The sequence below is a fragment of the Lynx rufus genome, unplaced genomic scaffold (genome assembly GCF_022079265.1).
Source record: "Lynx rufus isolate CCGP_SWC_20201006 ecotype Redwood Valley unplaced genomic scaffold, mLynRuf1.p SCAF_12, whole genome shotgun sequence".
NCBI lineage: Eukaryota > Metazoa > Chordata > Mammalia > Carnivora > Felidae > Lynx > Lynx rufus.
In genome coordinates this window covers 51,866,691-51,889,803 of record NW_025814826.1, presented here as the reverse complement: position 1 = coordinate 51,889,803, position 23,113 = coordinate 51,866,691, and the positions used below count along the sequence as shown (strand labels likewise).

General features: G+C 52.1%; 1 protein-coding gene across 1 annotated transcript; it reads right to left on the bottom strand.

The window, feature by feature from the left end:
• Window positions 1-2,733: 2,733 nt before the first annotated feature.
• Window positions 2,734-21,211, bottom strand: FAM83A (family with sequence similarity 83 member A). Its single transcript, XM_047073807.1, has 4 exons — window positions 20,732-21,211; window positions 12,867-13,034; window positions 10,567-10,691; window positions 2,734-3,268 (listed from the first exon to the last, which is right to left on the bottom strand). The coding sequence occupies exons 1-4, from the start codon at window positions 21,209-21,211 to the stop codon at window positions 2,734-2,736; spliced, it is 1,308 nt and encodes a 435-aa protein (XP_046929763.1).
• Window positions 21,212-23,113: the final 1,902 nt, after the last annotated feature.

Below are 23,113 nucleotides of genomic sequence, written 5' to 3'. Positions count from 1 at the left end.
CAGTATCTGGTGAGGACCAAATGAATAGTACAGATAATTCCTAGGGGAGGCTTGGGGAACCAACACTTCCGGTCCTGGCTGATAATGGTACAGGTGGATAATGTGACCCCTAATCCCTGGTATGGGGTGTGCATGTGGCCATAAGTGGACCCCCCCCATCTCTGCCATGCCCCCTGGATGAACACTATTGAACTATTTCTCTCATTCTCTCATGTTCTTCATGGTGGTGGTTCATGTAGGTGTCACCTCTCCGCTGACTTGGGAGTTCTCCAGGACAGATGTGAGTCTGAGTCTCTGCCTGGCACCAGAATGGTGCCCGGCACACCCACGGGGGGTGCTCCATTGCTGGTGTTGAGTTTCACGCTGCAGTAGAGACGCCATGTTTGGGACGGCCCACAGCAAGCAGGCCTGCAAGGCAGGTGCAGGTGTGATTCTAGTCCAGAGCAGAATTAAAGATGGGGCAAAGTGAGCTCGGGAGCATTGGAAACTCCAATAAGGGTTTATTTTGATCTTCGGCCATCCCCTTGCCATGGGTGTAAAACCCTCCCAGTCTCTGGTGGAAATAGTGTCTCGGAATGAGAGCTCAGGGCTGGGGGCCCTTGGAAATGCAGTCCCACAAAGGAAAGGCCCGGCCTCACGTGAGTGGGTCCCAGCCTTGTATCAGGCTAGGCTAGATCATGGTGCAGGAAGAAATAACCCCCAATCTCAGTGGCTTACACACAAAGGTTTATTTCTGGCTCACGCTGCTTATCCACTGAGGGTCGGGTAGAAGTGGGAGGTCCTGCTCACCAGGGTCTCAGGAATCTGGGCTGGCGGGGGCGGGGGGGGGGGGGGCTCCATCTGAGGCGTGCTCGTGCATAGCCAGCTGCACCCAGGCTCTTCAAACTTCTGCCGGAAAGTGATCCTCAACATTTCTCGTATTGCACCAGCCACGGCTAATTTCCCAGCAGGCAGGGGTCACACGTGGCAAAGGTGTCCAGAGGAGGAGAAACAGTATTTGTGAACCCCTAAGATGACAGGCTGGTGGAGAGTGACGGGGCGCAAGAGGGCTTGCTCCTCTCCACTCAGGCCAAGCCAGACACAGACAGAGGCAGGAGTGGTCCTTTGGGGCTGTTGGCCCCCAGAAGTCTCTACCTTCCTGAAACTTCCTCAGCAGACTGTGGAACTCACTTTAGAACCTTCCGCAGCCCCTGATTGTTCTAGCCTCATCACCGCGGTCAGTAGGAAGACAGCACATCAGGACTGGGGTTTAAAGAAACTTTAGGAACCAAAGGGGTTTTGGGTTGGACTTTCAGGGAACTAAGGAGAAAAAAAGTAAAATGAGGACAGGAATGCTATTTAAAAGAAAACAGAAGCAAAGGTGCCTTTGCCAGGAGTACTGGACAAACAGGTATGGGCTGAAGGGGGGTTCTCTCTGTAGAGCGTAACTTGGGGCGCCATGAGCTGTCGGGGTTCAGGAGCCAGCGGGAGGAAGGGCTCTGTCCTCCCAGCCCTCCACGACAAAAGCAAAGCTTCTGAGCCAGAAACAGGCAACAGCAAGACATTTGCTGAGATGAGTTGGTGGCAGGAGGGCATGGAAACAGGAAGTTGCCTGCGCGTCTCTGTGGCTGCTTCTGTCAGGCTAGAATAGCCTGGGTTCCATCCCTCCCCCCAGCTATAACACCCTTGTTCATTGGGTCTCGTTACCTGTCACCTCCCTCCCACGTGTCCCCTGAGGTCCCCAAAGTGGGCTGCCTGGCCCTCCCAGTGCTCCCTCAGCTTGCTGTATGTATTCTTTGTACCCCAGCTAGGCTGTGCCCTCGAGATCTGGTACCACCTCAGGAACAAAGGACGTGCTGTGACTCTGATAATGAATGAACGATGGGGCTTGTGAGGGCCCAGCACCCTTTCTCAGGATGTCAATGAGCCAGACAGAGGCTCCTGGGTCTGTCTGTGAGGGGGCTGCAGGATCAATGCTGAGCCCTCCATGGTTGCTCAAGGCCGTGCTGGACACTGACAACTCAAGCCCCAGGGACTGGCCCGGACCGGGGGGACTCTAGGCCAGCCCAAGGCTCCCTGATGCCAGAAGCTGAGCTGCAGAACTTCATCCCCTCGTCACCTTGGCTCACCCCATCCCTGGTGGCTACAGTTTCAGCTGGCCCCACACTGCTTACAGCCGCACGTTCTGGGGCCTAATTCATCGGGCCAGGGATACTTTCCCAGAAACATTCAGAATGTTCCCATACCTGTGGAATCTCTGTAGAGTGGGCCATTCCCGAGCACTGGGAAACAGGAGTACCTTGGTCCCACCCTCAGCGTACCTTTAGTGCCTCAGTTTACCCATATGTCAAACTGGGGCTGCATCCGCCCCTTCTTACGTCTCAGAGATTCAGGAAACATTATTATTAAAGGACTGGCTGCTCTCTGGAGGAAAAGGACTCTATTTTCATGATTTTGTTCTCTAGCTCCCCACCCCACCCCCCAACCCGGAACTTTCTGGAATGTGCTCCACAGGCCAAACTAGAGAGGGAAGCCCAGGATCTGGTGGGTGTCGGCCAGTGAATGGTCTCAGGCCTGGGAACATTCAAACACAGAGGACAATGTTGTCTAAGCACTTTCAGCTCAAAGGGATGCACGTTCAAAGCTGCTAGTATTGAGGTGGGGTCCTTGGGCCAGACAGCCCAGGAATGCCCGGCCCCAGCCCTGGGTGGCGGCGTGTGGGGGGGAGGGTGTGCTGCTGGAGGAAGAGACCCTTCAGAAATGAGGGGAGGCCTGTAGAAACGGCCTCCAGATGTGGGCCGCCCTGGGCACCAAGCCCAGCTGCTCGAGCTGCAGCCGAGTGGGCCTGTAGGCGTTGAGGTTGCTGTAGGGAGCCGGCGTGCTGTCGTGGGGCCTCGGGCAGAAGTGGGTCTGTGGGCTCGGGGCCCCCCAGGGGCCGTGGTGGGGCTGAGGCCTGGGGGGCGGAGGTGGGTTTGGAGCCAGGGGACTGCCTGGCCCCGACGACGCCGACAGAGTCCGGTTCTGGGGGTTGCTGCCCGTCGAGGGGCTGCTGAAGGGGTTGGAGGACGTGTGGTCGCTGGCGGAGCAGCTACTGCCACTGAGGCGGCCGGGCGGGGGGCTGTGGCCGGCTCTGGGCTGGAGGGGGGCCGTCAGCCTGGGAGACTTTGGGCCCATCACGGGCTTGGAGGAGGCGTAGAGGTGGCGGAACTCCTCGTCAAACAGCTCCACCGCCGGGCCCGTGAACTTGGAGAGGATGTTCCGGTGGACGTGGCCACAGAGCCAGGTGAAGCTGCAGGGGAAGAGGAGCGTGAGGGGTGGGAGTGGGAAGGTGGGCTGACCGCCGGGCTGTGGGAAGGACCCCATTTCATCCTGGCAGCACCCGTGCAGGGTGGCCGTAGGAGCTCCCTCACCGATGGCAAGACCGAAGCTCAGAAACCAGCAAACGTTTGCAGGTGAACGGTAAAGGCACCAGGTTGAATCCCGGTGCTCAGATGCTGGCCATCCCTGCGGAAGCACAAAAGGGCTGACAGCTGAGTCTCAGTGTCCCCAGCTCTGTGCCGATGAGTCGGTCCCCTAGCTGCTGAAGCCACTTGTGAAATGTGGGAACGCCTGCCTCTTCTGAACGAAGAGGCGTCTGGGGAAGGCACCGCAAGAAAGCGGCCGCTCCTTAGAAGGCAGGGGCTGTGTTCTCTTGAAAGCCTTAAGGGTGTGGGCCCCGCTCAAGCACCTGGACCCAAAGGGGTGGGAGGGGAGGGAGGATCACATGCTGTTCAGGAGGTGGGAGGTGGAAGGGAGAACACAAGGCGGGCCCACAAGCACCAGAATGACACAACTTGGGCACGCTTCGCCCGGACCCCCAGGGAGGACACCCTCCAGCAGGGACCGTGGCCCTCCCTCTGTGTACTGGTATTAAATGAAAATAAAATTCTGAAGGCATTTATGGATTACTTTTCACGATCCCGTGATTGAACCAAATTCCTTTTTATCTCTGATGGAAAAGCCCCCACATTATCTCTCCCTGCCCCACATCCACACCCCCTTCTGTGCCTGGTGACAGCACAGAAGACCCACCAGAAGGGTCAGGTTAGAGATTTCTGGGTCCCTAATAATGGGAACCCAGGTGTGGGGAGCAAAGGTGGCAGGGTGGTCACAGGGAGACATGGTTGCTGGGGGGGGGGACAGGATTGACCCCCACCAATGGTCTCAGCCACCCCCCCACCAGCCTAGCCCAGCCTGCAGAGTCCCTTCCCGGTGAGGCAGGGCAGGGCCCAAGCGGGCTGCAGCAATCCTGGGAGGAACAAGGAGGCTTTGTTTAAACCCCGCCTCCCACCGGGGAGGAGCCTCCCACACACCCCAGAGAGGTGAGCAGCTGATGCTGGGCTAGGGCCAGCCAGGTGACAGGGAAGGCGGCAAATATGGGGACAGGGGACCCTTGGCTATGCTAAGAAATCAATCGCCCTGTGTAGTTTGAAATCAGACTAGATTAGGCCAAGCTACTGCATGCTTTACGCAACAAAACACGTGCAAAGGTGCCTTAGCAACTCTTCGGACCCCCACGGCCCCTGCACCCCACACTCAGGTCCCTTGTGGGTCGCTGTAGCCCCTGCGTGCCTGCGCACTGTGCTGGGGTCCCCCTCCCGCACACCCACATGGCCATTCGTCCTGTGCTCTAGTTTTTACTCTTTTCCTATCACCACCCATGGTAAGAAATACACTTCATTTCTATTGCTTTTTGGCACTTCATACATGGAAATGACTTTCACAATCTTTGGCTCAAGAGCAACTCTCATGACTGGTCTATTCTTGGCCCATTTTAATTTATGTAGCTATTTACTTGGTTATTTTAAATAATGTAATAAGCACCAATGAACCCACCACCTAAAATAAAAAGCTAGCATCTTGGCAACAACCAGCATCTAATCATAAGGGTCCCTCCCAGCAACCCATTTTCCAGGGCCCCCCAAAAGAAGGAATCATAGGGGCGCCTGGGTGGCGCAGTCGGTTAAGCGTCCGACTTCAGCCAGGTCACGATCTCGCGGTCCGTGAGTTCGAGCCCTGCGTCGGGCTCTGGGCTGATGGCTCGGAGCCTGGAGCCTGTTTCCGATTCTGTGTCTCCCTCTCTCTCTGCCCCTCGCCCGTTCATGCTCTGTCTCTCTCTGTCCCAAAAATAAATAAACGTTGAAAAAAAAAATTTTAAAGAAGGAATCATCATCCTGAATCCTGTGGCATAGCTCCTATACTTTCTTTTCTCTATTACAAAAAACAAAAAAAGTTTTATGTGTTCTGGAAAGAAAATGTCTTAGTTGTTTTTAAAGTATATGTAGTATTTGGCGATTTTTTTCACTTAATATTATATTGCTAAGATTTAGCCATGTTATCTGTTTCAGTACTCCATTTTTGATTGCTGTATAATATTCCACTAGTGGCTAGATGATGGTTTATTTCTCCATTCTCCCATTGACAGGCATTTGGATTGCTTCTGCTATATTTCTGTTGTGACCGGTGCTCTAATGAACATTCTTACATATGTCTTTTACTGTACCATGGGCTCATTCTCTTGGAAACATACCTAGGGGGAATTGCTGGATTATAAACCAGGTGAATAGTCAGCTTTAGGAGAAAACTCCTAACTCTGTTGAAAGTCACTGTCTAGATTTACAGTCCCATCAGCAATGTAGAAAAGATCCTGTACATCCAGCATTTGGTATTGTCGGTCTTATCTTTTTTGCTTGTTGAAAAGGAATAAAATGGCAACTCATTCTAGCCTTGATTTGCACTTTCCTGGTCACTGATGATGCGGAACACCTCATCATGTTTTCACACATGTTTGCTCCTGGCCGAAACGCCCGCTCATGCCTCTTGCCCACTTTTCCTTGCCCTGCTCTGCTCTTGTGATTCCTAGGAGTTCTTTGTGGTTCTCGACACAAATCTTCTCAGGGCATCATGAAAACCTGCTCTCACTTTGTAATCTGACTTTTCACTTTCCTCCAGATATCTTTCAATGAACCAAAGTTCTTGATTGTAATATAGTCCGATTTAGCAATCTTTTATAGGCAAGGCTCTTTTGTGTTCTGCTTAACACAAAAGAGGGGTGTCTGTATTAAAATACTTAATCTTTGGGGGCACCTGGGTGGCTCAGTTGGGTAAGCGTCTGACTTCAGCTCAGGTCATAATCTCGCAGTTCGTGGGGATGAGCCCTGCATTGGGCTCTGTGCTGACAGCTCAGAGCCTGGAGCCTGCTTCGGATTCTGTCTCCCTCTCTCTAACCCTCCCCCGCTTGTGCTTTGTCTCTCTCTCTCTCTTCATGCTGTGTCTCTCTCTGTCTCAAAAATGAGTAAACATTAAAACTTTTTTTAAATAAAATTAAAAAAAAAGACACGTAATCCTTATCCTAAGGGCTAAATGATATTCATGTATTCTTTTCTACTAAGAGTTTTAAAGTTTGTTTTTGACATTTAAGGCCTTTTAATCTATTGGAGGGTGATTTTTTTTTTTTTTTTGTATATGTGTTTGGTATATATACTTTCTGTATGGAGATTTTTTTTCCTTTCCCCATGCCCTGACATGCCCCATCACGTGCAGGTCTCTCTCTGGGCTTTCTGCTCTGTTCCACTTGTCAGTCTGCTCCTCCAGAGTCACATCGTCTTCATCACTCGAGCTCCATGACAAGTGTTGATCTCTGGCAGGGCAAGTCCTCCCTGCCTCTCCTTCAGACTTATCTCAGCTAATCTTGGAGAAATACATTTTACGTCATGACCTACTCACGCATACAAACACATACATGCCCCTGCAACAGTTTCCAGAACATCCCTTACCTTGGTCTGCTCTCATTATGTTTATTCTATCCTATTTCACTATTAAGAAAATTTCCAGGCATCCTCCACTAAACTGACTTCCTATCCTGCTAATGGATTGATGATGCACACAGTTTGAAAAACTTTGTTCCTCTAGCTACACTGGATGACCAGGACCTAATGTGGACATTCATTCGTTCATTCGTTCAACAGATATTTATGGTCATATATGAAACTCAGGCACCTGATTAACTGTACTTCACGCCAGGAATGCGATTGAGAAGAAAACAGACCCAATCCAGGTTCTGACATCATGTTTCCATCTTGGCTAAACAAGCCCACAGAGAAGCTCTCTAGGGGATGATCTGGAAGCTATAAGATAAAGAATTAGCAGGATAAAGACAGCAGGAATGACCTCTCCAGCAGAGTAAATAATCAGCAAGTGCAAAGGCCCTGAGGTGTGAAAGAGCATGAAAGACCTGGAGGAAAACAGTGTGGCCACAGCACAGTGGAGGGGAAGGAAAATCCTGCTGAGACACAGGCCATGGTAAGAATGAATTTTTTTTTTTTTTTTTTCATTTCTAGGAGCAGTGACAAGTCTGGAAGGATTTTCAGGATGCAAGTGATTTGATCTGGTTTGAATTTAAAAATCTTTCTGTTCCTGGTGGAGAAAGTCCAGAGGTGGAAGGGCGGCTCGGGGCAGGAATGGCATCAGGGCCAGTTAGGTTCTCATGCTGTGCCCACCAAGGCCCCACCCCTGGACCTGCCATTAGGAAGTGGGAGCTTCCTCCTGGTTGACCCCCCGAGCACCTTCTTAGCTCATGCTGATCTTTTTTTTTAAAAAAAAATTTTTTTTTCAACGTTTATTTATTTTTGGGACAGAGAGAGACAGAGCATGAACGGGGGAGGGGCAGAGAGAGAGGGAGACACAGAATCGGAAACAGGCTCCAGGCTCCGAGCCATCAGCCCAGAGCCTGACGCGGGGCTCAAACTCACGGACCGCGAGATCGTGACCTGGCTGAAGTCGGACGCTTAACCGACTGCGCCACCCAGGCGCCCCTAGCTCATGCTGATCTTACAGCACATATCACACCGCTCTACAGCCATTTATCCATATTTTTTGATGACAGAGAAGAGCTCTGTGTCCCCAGACCTGGCACAGTGCCTGTGCTGGGGTAAGACTTTCTACAAGAGCTTAAATGTTGAAATACATACGAGCCCCCCAACCTCACCCCCACCCCTCGGCTGAAGATGCGGACAGAGCTCTTCAGTTTGAACTGGGTGCAACCAGGGCCAAAATATCTGAAGTCCAGGGATAGCTGGATTGAAAGAATGAAATAGAGACTGCTTTAACTGTGTTTTAACTGGAGACAACTCTGAGAGTCCCAAGGAAAAGGATTTTCGGAAAGCCTGGCAAACAGGTCCCCCTTGAGAGCTGAGTGCAAAACAAGTGATAGTTGCCGCCCTGCACTCTCCCCAGATTCTTCAGTTCTCAGGAACGGCCTTGCATGTCTTCAAGCCCACTGCCACCCTCCTCCTGACACCTCCCGTATCCGGAGGACAAGCCCAGTAGCAGAGAGGACGAGCTCTCTCTAGGAGAGCCAGAGATCCTAGCCAAGGAAACTGGTGACCCTGGGCCAATCACCCACCCTCTCTGTGCCTCAGCTCCCCCATCTGTCAACTGGAGGAATAAGGCCTCCTTCAAAGGCTTGTCAATCCTTACGAAATGTCTGACCACACCTGGCCAAGGGTCTGGCACAAAGCTCAACAAGGTTGGCTCTGCTTCCTTCTGCCCCTACCAAGGGCAAGGGCCGCCCCTGCGTGCTGAGCCCTGTGAGAGCAAATACAAATGAAAACAGGCTTAACTCTCCCTATTTAGAATAAGAGGAGAGACTTTTCCTCCTCTTCATTTTCTCTTTCAGAATTTCTTTCTCTGTCCCTGAAGTCAGCGGAAGAATCGAATGAAGAGGCCTTTTGCTACATTTCCCCAGTAACTACCTGGAGCTTATACCCTTTTGTTCTACCACAATTTCCACGACTTTCCAGGACTTTCTACTCTTCATCAAACCTCATATAAAAAATGCTCAGGCTCAACCATGTCTTAGGATCATTTCTTTATGGAGGCTACATATGCCACATAAAACTTATAAACAAGTCCATATGCTTTTCTCTTATTACCTTATCTTGTTTAATTTACAGGCCCCAGGCAAAAAACCTAGAAGGGTAATAGGAAAAAGAAGTTTTTCCTCCCCATATAGTGGGTATGGGTTTTTTCTGGAGGTGATAACAATATTTTGGAACTAGACAATGGTAATGGTTGCACACACAGTGAATGTACTAAATGCCACTGAATTACACATTTAAAGTGGCTAATTTTATGTTATGTGAATTTCCCTGTAAAAAAAAAAAAGAGGGAGGGAGGGAGAGAGAGAGAAAACTCCTCAGCTATGGTGGGCCCCTGCTTCCAGGCTTGGCTCCTTGGGTCTGGGGCAGCTGCCCAGATAGAGATCTGACCCTTCCCATCCAGGTGGCAAAACAGGTCTAGTGGCAGCTTGGTCAAGGTCAGAGGCCAAGGTCAGAAGCCTCAAGTCCTGATGTGGGGTGTGAGGCCAAACTGGGTCCCAGCCAGAGCTTTATGCCTTGATGGACAAAAGCTGCGAAGCTGGTTTTAGCCACTTGGGGAGGGTAGCTCAGCCCCACCTCAGCCTCTTAGGGAACAACCGAGTGCTGGATGCAGGGCCCAAGGATCAGAAGCAGGTGGCCTTCCTTTTGCACAATGCGCCGCGGAGAGAAGCTGTGGGTAGAAATGCCCTTGGGGCTCAGTGACCCCCGGACGCTGGAGGTGGTCCCTGAGGACTGCCTCTCGTCAGAGCCCTTCCCGGTATAGAAGCCATGAAACAACCACGTCCCCCTGCAGACGGACCACACTGCATTCAGCTCCGGTGCTGCACGGCTGAGGGAAACAAGACCCAGAAAAGGTGGAGAGAGAGAGGCCCAGAGGAGAGCAAAGGGGAACCTCAGCCCACCCCAGCCACCTCTTCCCAGGCTCCCATCACTCTCTATGTGCTGCTTTTTTTTTTTTTTTAAGTAATTTCTATGCCTAACGTGGGGCTTGAACTTACAACCCCAAGATCAAGAGGCACATGCTCTACTGACTGAGCCAGTCTGGTGCCTCTGATCTGGCTGTTGTTTATCTCCTTGGGGTTACTGGGAGCTCCAGAAGGGTACCCCAGCCCGGAGCGTGCCTGGTATGTACCCAGGAGGGCTTTACGTAGCTGTCCGATGAATGAAGGAACAGAGCGGTGTGGTGCCTTGCCCAAGGTCACCCAGCCAGGAAGCTACAAAGCTGGGAATTGAACCTCTGTCGTCTGACTTCCAGTCTGGGCTGCTGCCACTCCCTGTCCCTAGCACCAGCCTTAGATCCCATGGAATTTGGACACACTTCTGAAAATAAACTAGGACACACACACATACACACGGCTCAAAGCAAATTGCATAGTTTTACAATCGTGCCTGAGAGAGCTGAGGAGGCAAAAAGAAAATTCTATGTCCTATGGCAATCCGAAGGGAAACTGGAAGTGCCTCTGGAGCCTGAAGCTCCACCAGGAAGCGTCCAGATTTCCCTCTTCTGCCCAGACTGGTACTGCCTCCCGCCTCATGTATGTGATAAAGTCCCAGTCCTGCCGGGCACAGGACTGGTAGGGGTGTGTGGGCCCGAGTGGCAGGGGCTGCCGTGTATCGCGCTCAGCCTGGGCCTCCTCCAAGCCTTCGATAGGTGAAACCCGGCACGCACCTGTACGACCCAGACAGCACGTATCTCCAGTCCGAGATGATAAACTTCTCCTGGATTTGGCCGGCGAACTTCCGGCCTGATTTGGCACAGTATACCTCTCCTTCCACACTCCGGATGGAAATGTTCTGTCACAAGGAGAATCAAGCTGTCACTATGTATACATACATGTTTCTCTAGGAAAACATCTGGAAGGATGCTCACTAAGACATCAACAGGAGGGGTTATCTTTAATTGGTAGGATCATAGGCCATTTTTATTTTTCCCTTGGCTGAATTTTCTAAATTCTTTTCATTGTCCTGATATTATGTGAGTAATGGGAAAGACAAAAAAAAAAAAAAAAAGGAAAGGGGAGATGGTAGAATTTAAACAAAGCAGAAAATAGAAGAAAGATGAGGGCCTAATGCCCATACAGCCCTTAGTCTAGGCTCCCATGGACTCCAGAGGCCTGGCAAGCCCAGCCTTGCCTTGTAAGTGACATGAGTCCCTGACCCCAAGCTAGTCAGAGGGAAGTGCAGCCAGAAGGGGTGGCTCTGTTTGTCCCTTTCTCCCCCAGGAACACCTGCTCCCCCGGCCATCAGCCAGAACCCTTGGGAGGCTGGAGTAATGAAAAGACAGGCAAATCACAGGGGTCTCCAAGGAAGGTGGGATACTGGTGGGGTCCCATGAATGTCTTTAGTGGCTGTGCGGGCTCTGGGAAGGGGATGCCTAATGCCTCCAACAGTGACTCCCAGCCTCTCCGTAAGCTCTATGACATGTTGACGGGAGGACCACATCCCACTGTCCCTTGGTGGTCAGAGGACTGTTACGTGTAGCTGATGTGGGCCATGGAGGCAAGGCCTGTGCTGACTCTCTAGGCCTGTTTTGATGACCTCATGTCGAGGAGGTGTGACCCAGGTAACGTCAAGCAGACGCAGTAATCAGAGGACCCTGAGGCCTGCTGGTCCAGGAGGTGGCTGAACTCAGCGGCATCCCAGGTAGTGAGGAGGGGAGGGGAGGAGAGCAGGGTCTCTCTCCCGGAGGCTGGCCTTGCCTGAGCTAGAGGAGAGTCGCCAGAGGAACTACCCATGTGCTGCTGTTCAGCTGGGTCTGCTTATAAAAACTGGGTGGTTTTACATTTGACCTTGAATTTACATTTGGCCTTAATATGGGCCGCAATGTCCTTCTCTATGTTTTTTGGTTTTTTTTCACTTCTCCAACAGATTTATTTTTGAAAGGAATGGATTTTGAGGAGGAAAAACATGGGGTAGAGATATGGAATAGAAAATAAATACAAATGGAAGCTGTTTTGCTAATTGTTTTATAACCACAACAAATTCGTACAGAGAATGCCCTGTACAAAACAACACAATAAAGGTTCAAAGATCGAGGTGTTCCCCTAGGCAAGGCTGAAGATTTCAGTCTCTGGTATTTGGAATTTGGGCTGCAGTCCTTGTTTTTGGATGGATCACTGGGTGTGTGACACAGTCCATGCGATTAACCAGATATGAACAGAAGAATGGCCACTTGGCCCAGGTAGAAGTAGATGAAGCCCTAAATGTGACATGACTAAATGAACTCTCATCTCTGGGTTTCTTTTCTGATTGCCAGAAGAAGGAAGTGGGGAGTTGGGTTCAGTCCAAGAGGATCAGCTTTCTGGTGGGGCTGGGGAGTCCTAGACATGCACCAAGCAGGACTGGATGTTGTCGCCCTGGCCTATGACGTGTGGCCACTGGGTGTCAGCCAAGGGGAGAAAAAGCATCTGCAGAGATTGCTGCCCACGGGATATCCATGGGCTCCTTGCAGTTCCCAGCCCCCGTGTATCTGTGTGAGGCCAAAGGGCTATATGTGGGAGCGATGGAGTCCGTTCGTGGTCAAGTGCTGCGGGGGTCCTCCTGTTCTCTCTCTCCCTGTCGCTGCCATCTTGGAGGCCAGGTATTCCTTATGGCGTAGCTACAAGATGGGGAGGGCGGTCTGTCCTACACTGGACTTTGAGCAAGAAATAAACCTTTATTACGTTAAGCCATTGAGATGGGGGGATCTGTTAGCGTGGCATAAGCTATACTATCCCTTTTTTAAAAAATTTTAATGTTTATTTATATTTGAGGTGGGGGAGGGGCAGAGAGAGAGCCGGAGGCAGAATCCGAAGCCGACTCCAGGCTCTGAGCTGTCAGCACAGAGCCCCTTGCGGTGGTCGAACTCACCAGCTGTGAGATCATGACCTGAGCCAAAGTCAGGCACTTAACCGACCAAGCCACCCAGGCACCCCCAGCTATACTACCCCAATACAAAATACCTTTTGGATTCTCATTGGGAGCCCCTACCTTGAGGTGGCTGTCAGAGATCTGGACTTTGTCACACATCTCTTGGAAGAGCTTTACACCTCCCTGGTCCAGCAGCACACAGACAAACACCCCGCGCTTGTTTGCGGCCTCTAGAATGTCACAGAAGATCTCTACATCCGTGAACACATCCATCAGGATGGCCAAGACCTGGGCCAGGGTGGAAAGGTGGAAACAAAAAGAGTCAGGGGCCCCGTGCTAAATGGTTGCAGCCAAACTTCCTGAATCCCAGTGGGGCTAAGAGAGCCCTTCTCACTTCTGTGGGGCTGCAGGAAAAAGAAACAGGGACGGGGTGGGGGGGGGGGGAATGCTCTGCCAGGGCAGCATTCAAGGGAAAGAGCCGTTGTGGAGGCCTCTGTGCTAATTCCATCTCTCCAGTCCAACCACACACCCTGTGGCCACTTGGTCCACTGTTGGTGCAGCAGGCACAGGAGGAAGGAGAGAAAGGTAGAGACCGAACGCAAGGAGGGGATGAGAAGAACAAGAGGAGGCGGCCAGGCAGGTTTTGGGCAGAGAGATAGATTTAACGACATGGTTGCTCAGTCATGTGGAGCTCGAAGGCGCTCCAAGGCCACTGGCCTTCAAATGGCGGTAAGCCACACAATCCTCGCCTCAAACAAAATCCCCGTGGAGACCCTGTTATAGACTAGACTAGGCTGAGCTGCCCCAGTGGGATGGAGAAGGGAGTCCTGCTCAGCCAGCAGTTTACTGCCTCCTCTGTCATAACGGAATCCTGGGGAGGAGGGAGCTCGAGACATCCAGCAAAGCGGGGGACACGAGTGTGTGCCTGCCGGGCCAAGCAACCATCCCTCCTCCAGCCAGCAGGACCGAACCTTGGCTTTAAGGAATCCCCTCTGCTCCACAAGCAATGTGGTTTGGGTGGGGCCATTGCCTTGCGCTGGATTGGGCACAGGGAGGGCACATCACCAAGGCCAGACCAGTGAGAGCACTGCATCCCCTGCTGGCCACAGTGATTGGCCCGGGGCCGCTCACATGATCTAAGTTAGTCTAAGAAGAGCCGGTTCAGGACTTCAGGACTTCTGGGGGAAAGGAGGCGTTCTTGCTACTGGGTGGCTCAGCTAACCGATTCTGAACTAGATTCTGAGCTACTGCTGCTAGCGGCCAGCTCGCCATCACGTGGGAACAGTCTGCCCGAAAATGAAGCCAGTCCTACCCTTCACTTTCCCACCGTAGATGTCAGTACATGTTCCCTTCTTAAACTTGCTTGGGGTTGTTTTCCACAGTAATGTGATTTATAAAAAGAAATGTATGGTCTCTGACCCTGTTTCTGGCACCAGAAACACTTGGAATTTCCTAAGTGGTGAGAGCTGAAGGAGAGAGATCCTTTGTTATGTTAATGAGGTGGCTTTTGGATGGGAACTGGTTGCCAGGGGAACCAACTCAGTGATTAGAGGGTTGGAGTTTTCTGTCCCTCCCACCACCCTCCCCCCAGGGAAAGAGAGAGGGGCTGGAGGTTGAATCAACCCCCAATGCCGATGATGCAATCAATTATGCCTGTGTAATGAAGCCCACTAAACACCCCAAAAGGACAGGTTTAGAGAGTTTCTGGGTTGGTGATTTGGGCAGAGCAGAGTGCTCAGAGAAGGCATGGAAGTTCTGTGCCCTTCCCCATACCTTGCCCTGTATCTTCCATCTGACTGTACCTGAGTTCTATCCATTATAATAAACTGGTAGTCTAGAAAGTGAAAAGTTTCTTTGTTTTGAGCCACTCTAGCCTGCTGATCAAGTCCAAGGAGGGGGTTGTTGGAGTGTCCAGTCTGAGCTGATTGGTCAGAATGGTCAGAAGCACAGATGACAATCTTGGCTCGGGACTGGTGTGTGTTGGGTTGCAAGACACCCAGCTGGTGTCAGAGAATTGCTGAATGATGGGAGAGTCCCCCACAGTGGGACTGGAGCAGAATCAGATGTCTGTCACCCTATCAAAAGTCTGTCCCAATACCCAAATCATGGCATATTGACAAGTGGGTCATTAGGCAGCCATTAAAAATGATAATTATAATGGTTACACGAAAACTGTAAGGGTGAAATGCGGAGGTAAAACTTGCTGTGTAATCCATGCTCAACACGTGTATTGGCAAATAATGAATTCAGTTAAAAAAGGAAAACAGAGAACAAAATGATAGTATGTCCAGTAGGATTGCCAGTGAGGGACAGTAGTATGTAGACACATCAGCCAGCACAAAGCCAAAACTAGCAGTCAAGTTTGGACTGGGCACTAGGGCAGTTTTCAGCATTACCTGTAATAACGTTCCACCATTTTTCTAATAATATATATAGTATATTATTATATATTAATGTATAATAATATGCTATATAGTATATATGCTATATATAGTGTATATATAGTATACTCTAGATATATAGAGAGTATACTCTGTGTCTCTCTATAGTATATATAGAGATATAGAGATTTGTTGGCCATCAACATCTGGGAAGTAGTAAGGACAAGAAGAAGGTCACTGAAACAGGTGAAGGAGATGTCTGGTACCACTTGGAGCTGACTTCCTGCTCAGATGATGTGGGTCTCTGGACAGGGGAAGGAACTGCCCAGGTTAGAAATCAGAAAAGATGCTCTAATAGGGAGGCCACACTCCTTTAGAGCCATGGATGGCCCCGTTATCATAGGATTGTCTGTACATATTTAAACTTATGGTACCAAGGACAACTGAGACCCTCTCTGCCAAAAGATAAATGCCTCCTCCTTGAGGGACGTATTGACAAAAGGGACAGTTCTCTCTCCCCAGGAGATCAGTAAATCCTCCCATTGTGTTCCAGTGAGTCCTTGTTTCCCAGAGATGAGGTTGGTGACAGATTGAATAGAGAAGGGAGCAGCTTTGCAAATAACCCCACGTAGTGATTTAAGGGATGCTTGGAAATACAGGCTCACAACATCTAGGTTTATCCTGTTTGCCTCCTGTTGGGATTGTTTCCCAGCTGGATTGATTCAAGGCCAATACCCTCTTCAGTCCCCTGCGTGGATGTGCTACCTTACATGGCATAGCAGGATGAATGAGGAACTCCAGAAAGATATGTCCACATCCTAACCACCAGAACCTATGGACGTGACCTCACTTGGAAGAAGTCTTCGCGGGTGCAATTAAGACTCTCAAGATTAGATCATCCAGGATATCTAGTAGGTCCTAAATCCAGTGGCACATGTCCTTATAAAAGACACCCAGGAGAGAGACAGAGAGAAGAGGAGGAGTCCAGGTGAAAATGGAGGCGGACGCTGGAGTGAAGTGGCCACAAGCTGAGGAATGCCTGCAGCCACCAGAAGCTGGGAGAGGAAGGCAGGACCCTCCCTTAGAGACTTCAGAGGAAGTAGGGCCCAAGTGACAGCTTCATTTATGTATGTATGTATGTATGTATGTATGTTTATTTTGAGAGAGAGAGAGAGAGTGGGGAGAGGGGCAGAGAGAGAAGAGAGAGAATCCGAAGCAGGCTCTGTGCTGCCCTACCTCATGACCTTGAGATCATAACCTGAGCCAAAATCGAAGAGTCAGATGCTTAACAGACTGAACCAGCCAGACGCCCCTGACAGCTCCCGTCCTACTGGAGATGAGGTGACTGCTTTGGACAAGCCACATACCCTCTCTGGGCCTCAGTTTCTTTACTGATAAAACGCTGCTCAAAAATAGAGCATCAGCTATCATTCAAGGTGCATCCAACCCTAAGCCCAGATAATAGAAATGAAACCATGTGCAAAAAGCATAGGTTTTTATTCTAGCTTATAGTTTAAATATGACTATGATTTTTATATGCATTCTGAGCAAGTATGAATACTGTTAGAATAACATGCAAAAACGTTTTAGTCCAGATTATGGGAGAGGATTAAAATTAGTGCCTACACCTCTACGGACATAAAAAAGAAATAAAGTAGGCCAATCAGCTGGACCAGCACATCGGGGTGTGGTTGGCTGAGAAGAAGGAAGCACTTTGATGACATCTTGTAAGGGAGGAAGTGCCGTGTGGCAGGCCAGCTCTGGGTGTCTGAGCCGCAGTGAGACCAAGGAACCCCACCAGGGGGCTGCTGGGCTGCTGGGGCAATACCCACACGCAAGGGTCATCCTGCGCGGACCTCAAATCCTGGCTGAGAATCTCTCACAACCTGCCAGACAGATGTGAGCTCCTCCTGGGCTGAAGATCCTGATGCTTCGGGAAGGGCAGGGTGTAGACCGGGAAATGGGATTTGGGTCCTGGCGGGGCCCAGGCATGTTGGGGACAGTTGTTGGGAACACTTACCACCCCCCCCCCCCCACTCAATGCTTCTGTTTCTATTCTTTCCTCTTTCTCTTCTATCTGCTGATGCTCCTTTGTTTTCCAAAAACAACAACAGCCACACGCAGCGAGCGGAGTGGCATTCCTTTACAGTTTTGCAAGTCTCTGTGGTATCTGACTTAATGGAAGACAGCTGGCTTCTCGTATCTGCTTCTGCAGCAATCTGTTGTGCTGTGTTGTGTGGGTGGAAGCATATGAAGATAATCTGGCCTCACACGGATAAGTGATTAGAGAGGGCATGGCCTCCCAGGCCCACTGACAGGATCTTGGAACCCTCAGGGATCCTGACCACACTTGGAGGATGTATTATTAATCACGGTTTTTCCAGGGCGCCTGGGTGGCTCAGTTGGTTAAGTGTCCGACCTTGGCTTAGGTCATGATCTCAAGGGTGGCTCAGTCTGTTAAGTGTCTGACTTCAGCTCTTGCGATCTCATGGGTGGCTCAGCCGGTTAACTGTCCAACTTTGGCTAAGGTCTTGATGTCAGGGTTCATGAGTTCAAGCCCCACGTAGGGCTCTCTGCTGTCAGCCCAGAGCTTGCATCAGATCCTCTGTCCTCCTCTCTCTCTGCCCTTTCCCTGTTCGTGTTCTCTCTCTCTCTCAAAAATAAATAAACATTTTTTTTAAAATCATGCTTTTTCCATATTTTATGATGCTTTGCCATCCAGGGTTAATTGATTCCTGAAGACTAGCAAAAACACCTTGCCTAGGAGCCTTTGAAATCCACACCAAGCAACCCCAACCCCCTCCTTTACCTAACACACACCAAGCCAACAGTCCCCCTGCCTTACGTGACCCCAGGGCTGGGTCCCGGACAGCGAGGGACCACCTGCAGCCCAGAGCCCACTGAGATGGCCCCAGCTACACTGCCTGCCCACCCCTTTCTTGCAGAAGCACAGTAAGGGCCTGTGCCCATGCATTCCCCTGGCTCTGTCTGCCTCCCGACGGACCCGGGTGCTTCCTGTGGGGTCCTGCGTGGCGTCCTGCTCCTAGGGAACTGTGAGTAAAAACTTCTCGATTCGTGCCGGTCATTTCTGTGCCTGCGTGCCTTCCCACCCCTGGGACACCCAACCCCTCCCCACTCCCGACCTTTGCCCGGAATCCTTTCCCCTTCCCTCTCTGCCTGACGACTCCTTACTCAGCCTCTGAGACTCAACTCAGAGGTCACCTCTTCCGTGAAGCTTGCCTTAGTCACCCTCCCAGCCCCTCCCGGGCACAGAGGGCTGCTCACACCAATGTCTTCTCCTCTAGCGGGCAGGCAGAGGCAGGAAGGCCTCTTGTTCTGCTCTGCCAACTGGTTGCAGGGCCTGGCCGTGAATTAGGCTTCATGGGATAAAGGAGTGTGAGCATGGAGGGAAAGGGGGATGGTTCCCGCTAGTTGGTGCAAACTGGTCTGGAAAACACGGAGCGGGCTCTGTCTGTTCTTTCAGAAGGCTGAAACCACGGGAGGAGAATGCAAACCCGACCACCTCCAGTTCTGAGCGGCGAGGCAGGGGGCACAGCCTGTGACTGGGTTCCAGGCCCCCTGGGCTCTCTGTGGGCCCAGGACAGCCCCGAGCCTGTGTGTGTGTGTGTGTGTGTGTGTGTGTGTGTGTGTGTGTTGATGGGCAACCAAATGGGTGAAGCTCATGAAGGCCATGAGCGTGGCCTGGGACAAGAGGGTGTGGTGGGGACTGTGGCAAAGGGAACTCACCCAAAGAGGTGGCTGCCACTTAGCACCACAGAGCCAGCCCTTCCCACGAGCTAAGTGGAGGTGGAAAGTCTTACTTTCAGGTGACATCTTCAGATTGTTAAGTGTTGTCTTAAATGCATAACATGCTATATTGGTGAAACAAAGGACATCAGGAGCCTCAGGGCCACAGGGGAGGGAAGCCTTGCTGGGTGGGGAGGAGGGGGAAGAAGAGGGACTCAGCCAGGGGATTGCTTCACAAGCCCTAACCTGGCTTCTTTCCAGGGAGCCTCACTCCCTGGAGCTGTGGTTGACAATCTCCCTAATACCACTGGTCCCCATGCATCAGGAGGGCACTGAACTTCACACGCAGAGAGACCAGAGCTAGCGCACTTAGGAACAGGCCCTGGGAGCTAGAAGAGACCTTAGTCCAGCCTGGAATCTGAAGCCTGGGGAGGTCAAGGGACTTGCCCTAGGTCACACAGCCAGCCCCAGGCCGTGTCAGACCTCCTGGCTGCCTGCCTGGGCCCATCTGTCAATTTCTAATGCTGACATGTCACTGAAACACGAAATACTGCTCTGAAGCAGCATTGCGACTTGAAAAGCCGATGCTCCACCCACTGTAACCTTACTTAACTTTTCAGAACTCCACTCCCTCCCTCCCCCATCCACCCACAGCCTCTCCACGTTATGTGGGCTTTTTCCCATCCCCCCCCCCCCACCCCGGAGCCTTCAGATCTCACACAGTACTGAACTTCAGAGGGGATTCAGTCATGAGACTGGGGATCCTAGCAGAAAATGAGCTTAAATATCAGCTTGTTCTTTTTTGAGCCTATTCTTGCCCCTCTGCAGCTTCAGGAGGGAGGAGTGGGCATCTGAAGCTCTATTCAGAATGGTTATTTTACACACCGTAGAATGAGTTACTGTCCATTCCCCAGCTGCAGCAGATAGCCAGTGTGGCCTGTGATTCTGGGGCATAGGGAGAACTGACCAAATGCCAGTCACCGTGCCTGAAATTCTATCAGCCAACCTCTGGTCTTGAAATATTTTTTCTTCTTCTAAAGTCACGCATTAAAATGTAAATACCCTGGGGAGAGAGAAGCCTTCTCTCTGCCTATTCGGTCCCCTATCTGACCACCAGCTGGATTCAGGTGCTGCACAGTCCTTTGTGGGCAGGCAGGTCTAATAGGGGACAGGGGACAAGTGTATGCTGCAGTGGACGGGCCCCTTCATTCGGAAGCACAGAGGGGAGGCACCTGGCCCAGCCGGGGGAGTTCAGGAGAGCCTTCCTGAGAAAAGGACTTGGGTGCTGAGTCCTGAGGAAGGAGTAGGCATCAGCTGGGTGACAAGCAGGGAAGGTGAGAGGGTCCCAGGCAGAGGGAACAGCACATGCAACGCCCTGGAGACAGAGCACCTTGGGCTGGAGAATCTGCGTGTCCCTCAGTTTTGAGTGGCAAGAGCTGGGAGAGGAGCTGGAGAGGGTTGTGAGCTATAAGGAGCTTGCTCTTCTCACTCTGGGCAATTGGGAGCCACGGAGTGCTCTAAGCAGGGAAGGGACCAAGTTAGACTTGAAGTATAGAAAAAGTGCTCTACTGCCACACGGCGACTGGGTGGGTGGTTGGGGGGAGTCAAGATGGAAGAGGAGGGGCAGGCGGGAATCTATCACAGGAGTTCCAGTGATGGGTGGTGGTGGCCTGGACCCAGACTGTGACAGGTGGGATCAGAAAGTCAGTGATCCGGGGTGAGACAGAGAACAACATCCCTGACTCCATCCTAAACCCCAGTCTTCTGAACTCCATCCCTTAAAGCAGGAGGCACCCCTCTTCCCTTCTTCCAGAACCCACCCCATGGCCACGGAGACGCAGGCCCCACCACCGATACCTGGCTGGTCCGGGTGATGCAGCGGCGAATGAGGTCTCTGATGTTGTTGTGCTTGTCCGTCTGGAAATACACGGTGGCACTGGACTTTTCCTTCAGGTAGGGCTTCTGGGCTGAGGTCCAGCTGTGCAACAGGGTCGGCTCGCTGCCCTCGGAGGCCACGGGGAAGTAGGTACCGGACTGCAGGGAGCAGGAGTCCAGTCCCTTGGGACCCGCCTCTGCCCCTCCTGGGGGCTCCGGGGCACAAGGAGGCTGCTTGGCCTGGGCCTGGATGTACTGGGCCTCCACCGAGGACAAGAAGTCTACCTCACCTTCCCGGCCCAGTGCCTGCCAGTAGGCCTCGGGACCCCCATCCAGGAGGGCGTCTGTGGCCAGCCGGGCACTCTCATTGTCGCTGAAGTCAGCCCTGGCCGGCCGGACCCACTGGCTCTTGACATCTTCCAGGCGTTTCCGGATCTTGCCCACATGCCTTGACCGGCTCATGCTGCCCTGTCCCTGGGCCATGGTGGGGAGGCCGGCGCCTGAGCTCCTCCTGATGGCAGGGCTCGTGAGCCACGGAGCGGGGTTGGGGAGCCCTCAGCACTCCTGGGAAGCACCTAGCATCCACCTGCCACCCCTCACACCCGCTCCGAGGAAGTGATTTAACGTTGTCCTGAGTAACACTTCACAGCCAGGCCTTGGCTTATCTCTGGGCGACTCCGCCCTGCCCGCGGGCTGCAGGGCCGGCTCAGTCACGCCCTGGCACACTCAGCCCTGGGAGCCGGCCTCTCCTCCCAGCAGCCTGCCTCCGCTCATTGCACAACGCTCCAGATCCCCCGGCCGGCCGCTGGTGCAGAGCGGGGAGGCTCTCCCTGCACCCCTGGGCCTCGGCTCCTCCCGTGCTCTCGGTTCAAATGCCATTGGTTCAAGACGAGAACTCCCCTGTGCGGCAAGATGCTGCCCCTGAGATTGCGCCAGCGTGGGGAGGGAGGCTGGACGCGGGCCACCAGAACTGTCCCCCAGGCACTTCTCTCTCCCAGTGACACCCGAGTCCCCAGCCTCCGGTCCTCTGAAAAAGCTTTTCTCTGCTTCCTCCCTCCCCTCTTGTCTGTCAAAGTCATGTTTGAACAGATCGCCCAGAGAAGCTCCAGTCTGGGGGCCAGCACTGACCTGCCGCACGACCCGCTTGGAGTACCGCCTGGAGAGGAGGCTGCGGCTGAGTCTGGGCCGATGGGACTGGCCGTCTGTGAGCTGGAGCGGCAGGTGCAGCAGGTGTGTTTGAAGTGTAGGAACAGCTAAGGGAGAAGCCACATTTTCTTTCCAGGTCAGGTCACGGTCAAGTCCATGTCGATGGAATGCAACGTACGTCTTTGGGTTCTGCCAGAAACAGACTGAGACAGGATTGGAGTACAAGTACGAGGGGGCCGCCACAGGCACGTTAACGAGGGACATCTGGGGTCAGTCCTGCCGGGCCCCCTGGGAGATGGTATCCAATACATCTTGGAGTTTTCCTACGCAAAGGGTGAGAATTTATCTACCAACCTCCGTTTGTCACTGGCGGAGGGCTGCTCCTGGGCCCACATTAAGCCCCCTGTGGCCGGCCTGCCCTGTGCGCTCACCAGGCACAGCCCTGAAGTCAGAGGAGGCACGTGGTCAGACTCTCAGGTGCACGGTCAGAGATTCACGGGAGTGGTGAGTGCTGACGGTCGGGAGTAGGACCCTGACAACGTCTGCTCAGGGAACTAAAAAACTGGGACTGTGTGGTCTCACAGCTGGCAGATAGGGAGACCCAGAAGCCTGTGGCATATCTATTCTTTGGAGGAGAATTGCTGTTACATCTGTAACCCACCAAAGCTGTGGCCCAAGTGGCTCAGTCCAGTAGGAGAATAGTATTTTTTTTTAATGTTTATTTATTTTTGAGAGAGACAGAGACAGAGCATGAGCGGGGGAGGGGCAGAGAGAGAGAGAGAGGGAGGGAAACACAGAATCTGAAGCTCCAGGCTCCAGCTGTCAGCACAGAGCCTGATGTGGGGCTTGAACCCACAACCTGAGAGATCATGACCTGAGCCGAAGTCGGACACTTAACCAACTGAGCCACCCGGGTGCCCCAGGAGAATAGTATTTTTGAAAGCACAGTCCAGGGGGACCTGGGTGGCTCAGTCGGTTAAGTGTCCGACTTCGGCTCAGGTCATGATCTCGCGGTTTGTGAGTTTGAACCCCACATCAGGCTCGCTGCTGTCAGCACAGAGCCTGCTTCGGATCCTCTGCCCCTTCTCCTTCTGCCCCTCCCCCACTTGCACTCTCTCAAAAATAAAACATTTAAAAAATAATAATAAAAGCACAGTCCAAAGAAGACAAAAAGAAATTTCCTCTCTACTTTTGAAGGTTGTTGAAAAAAATCCAATT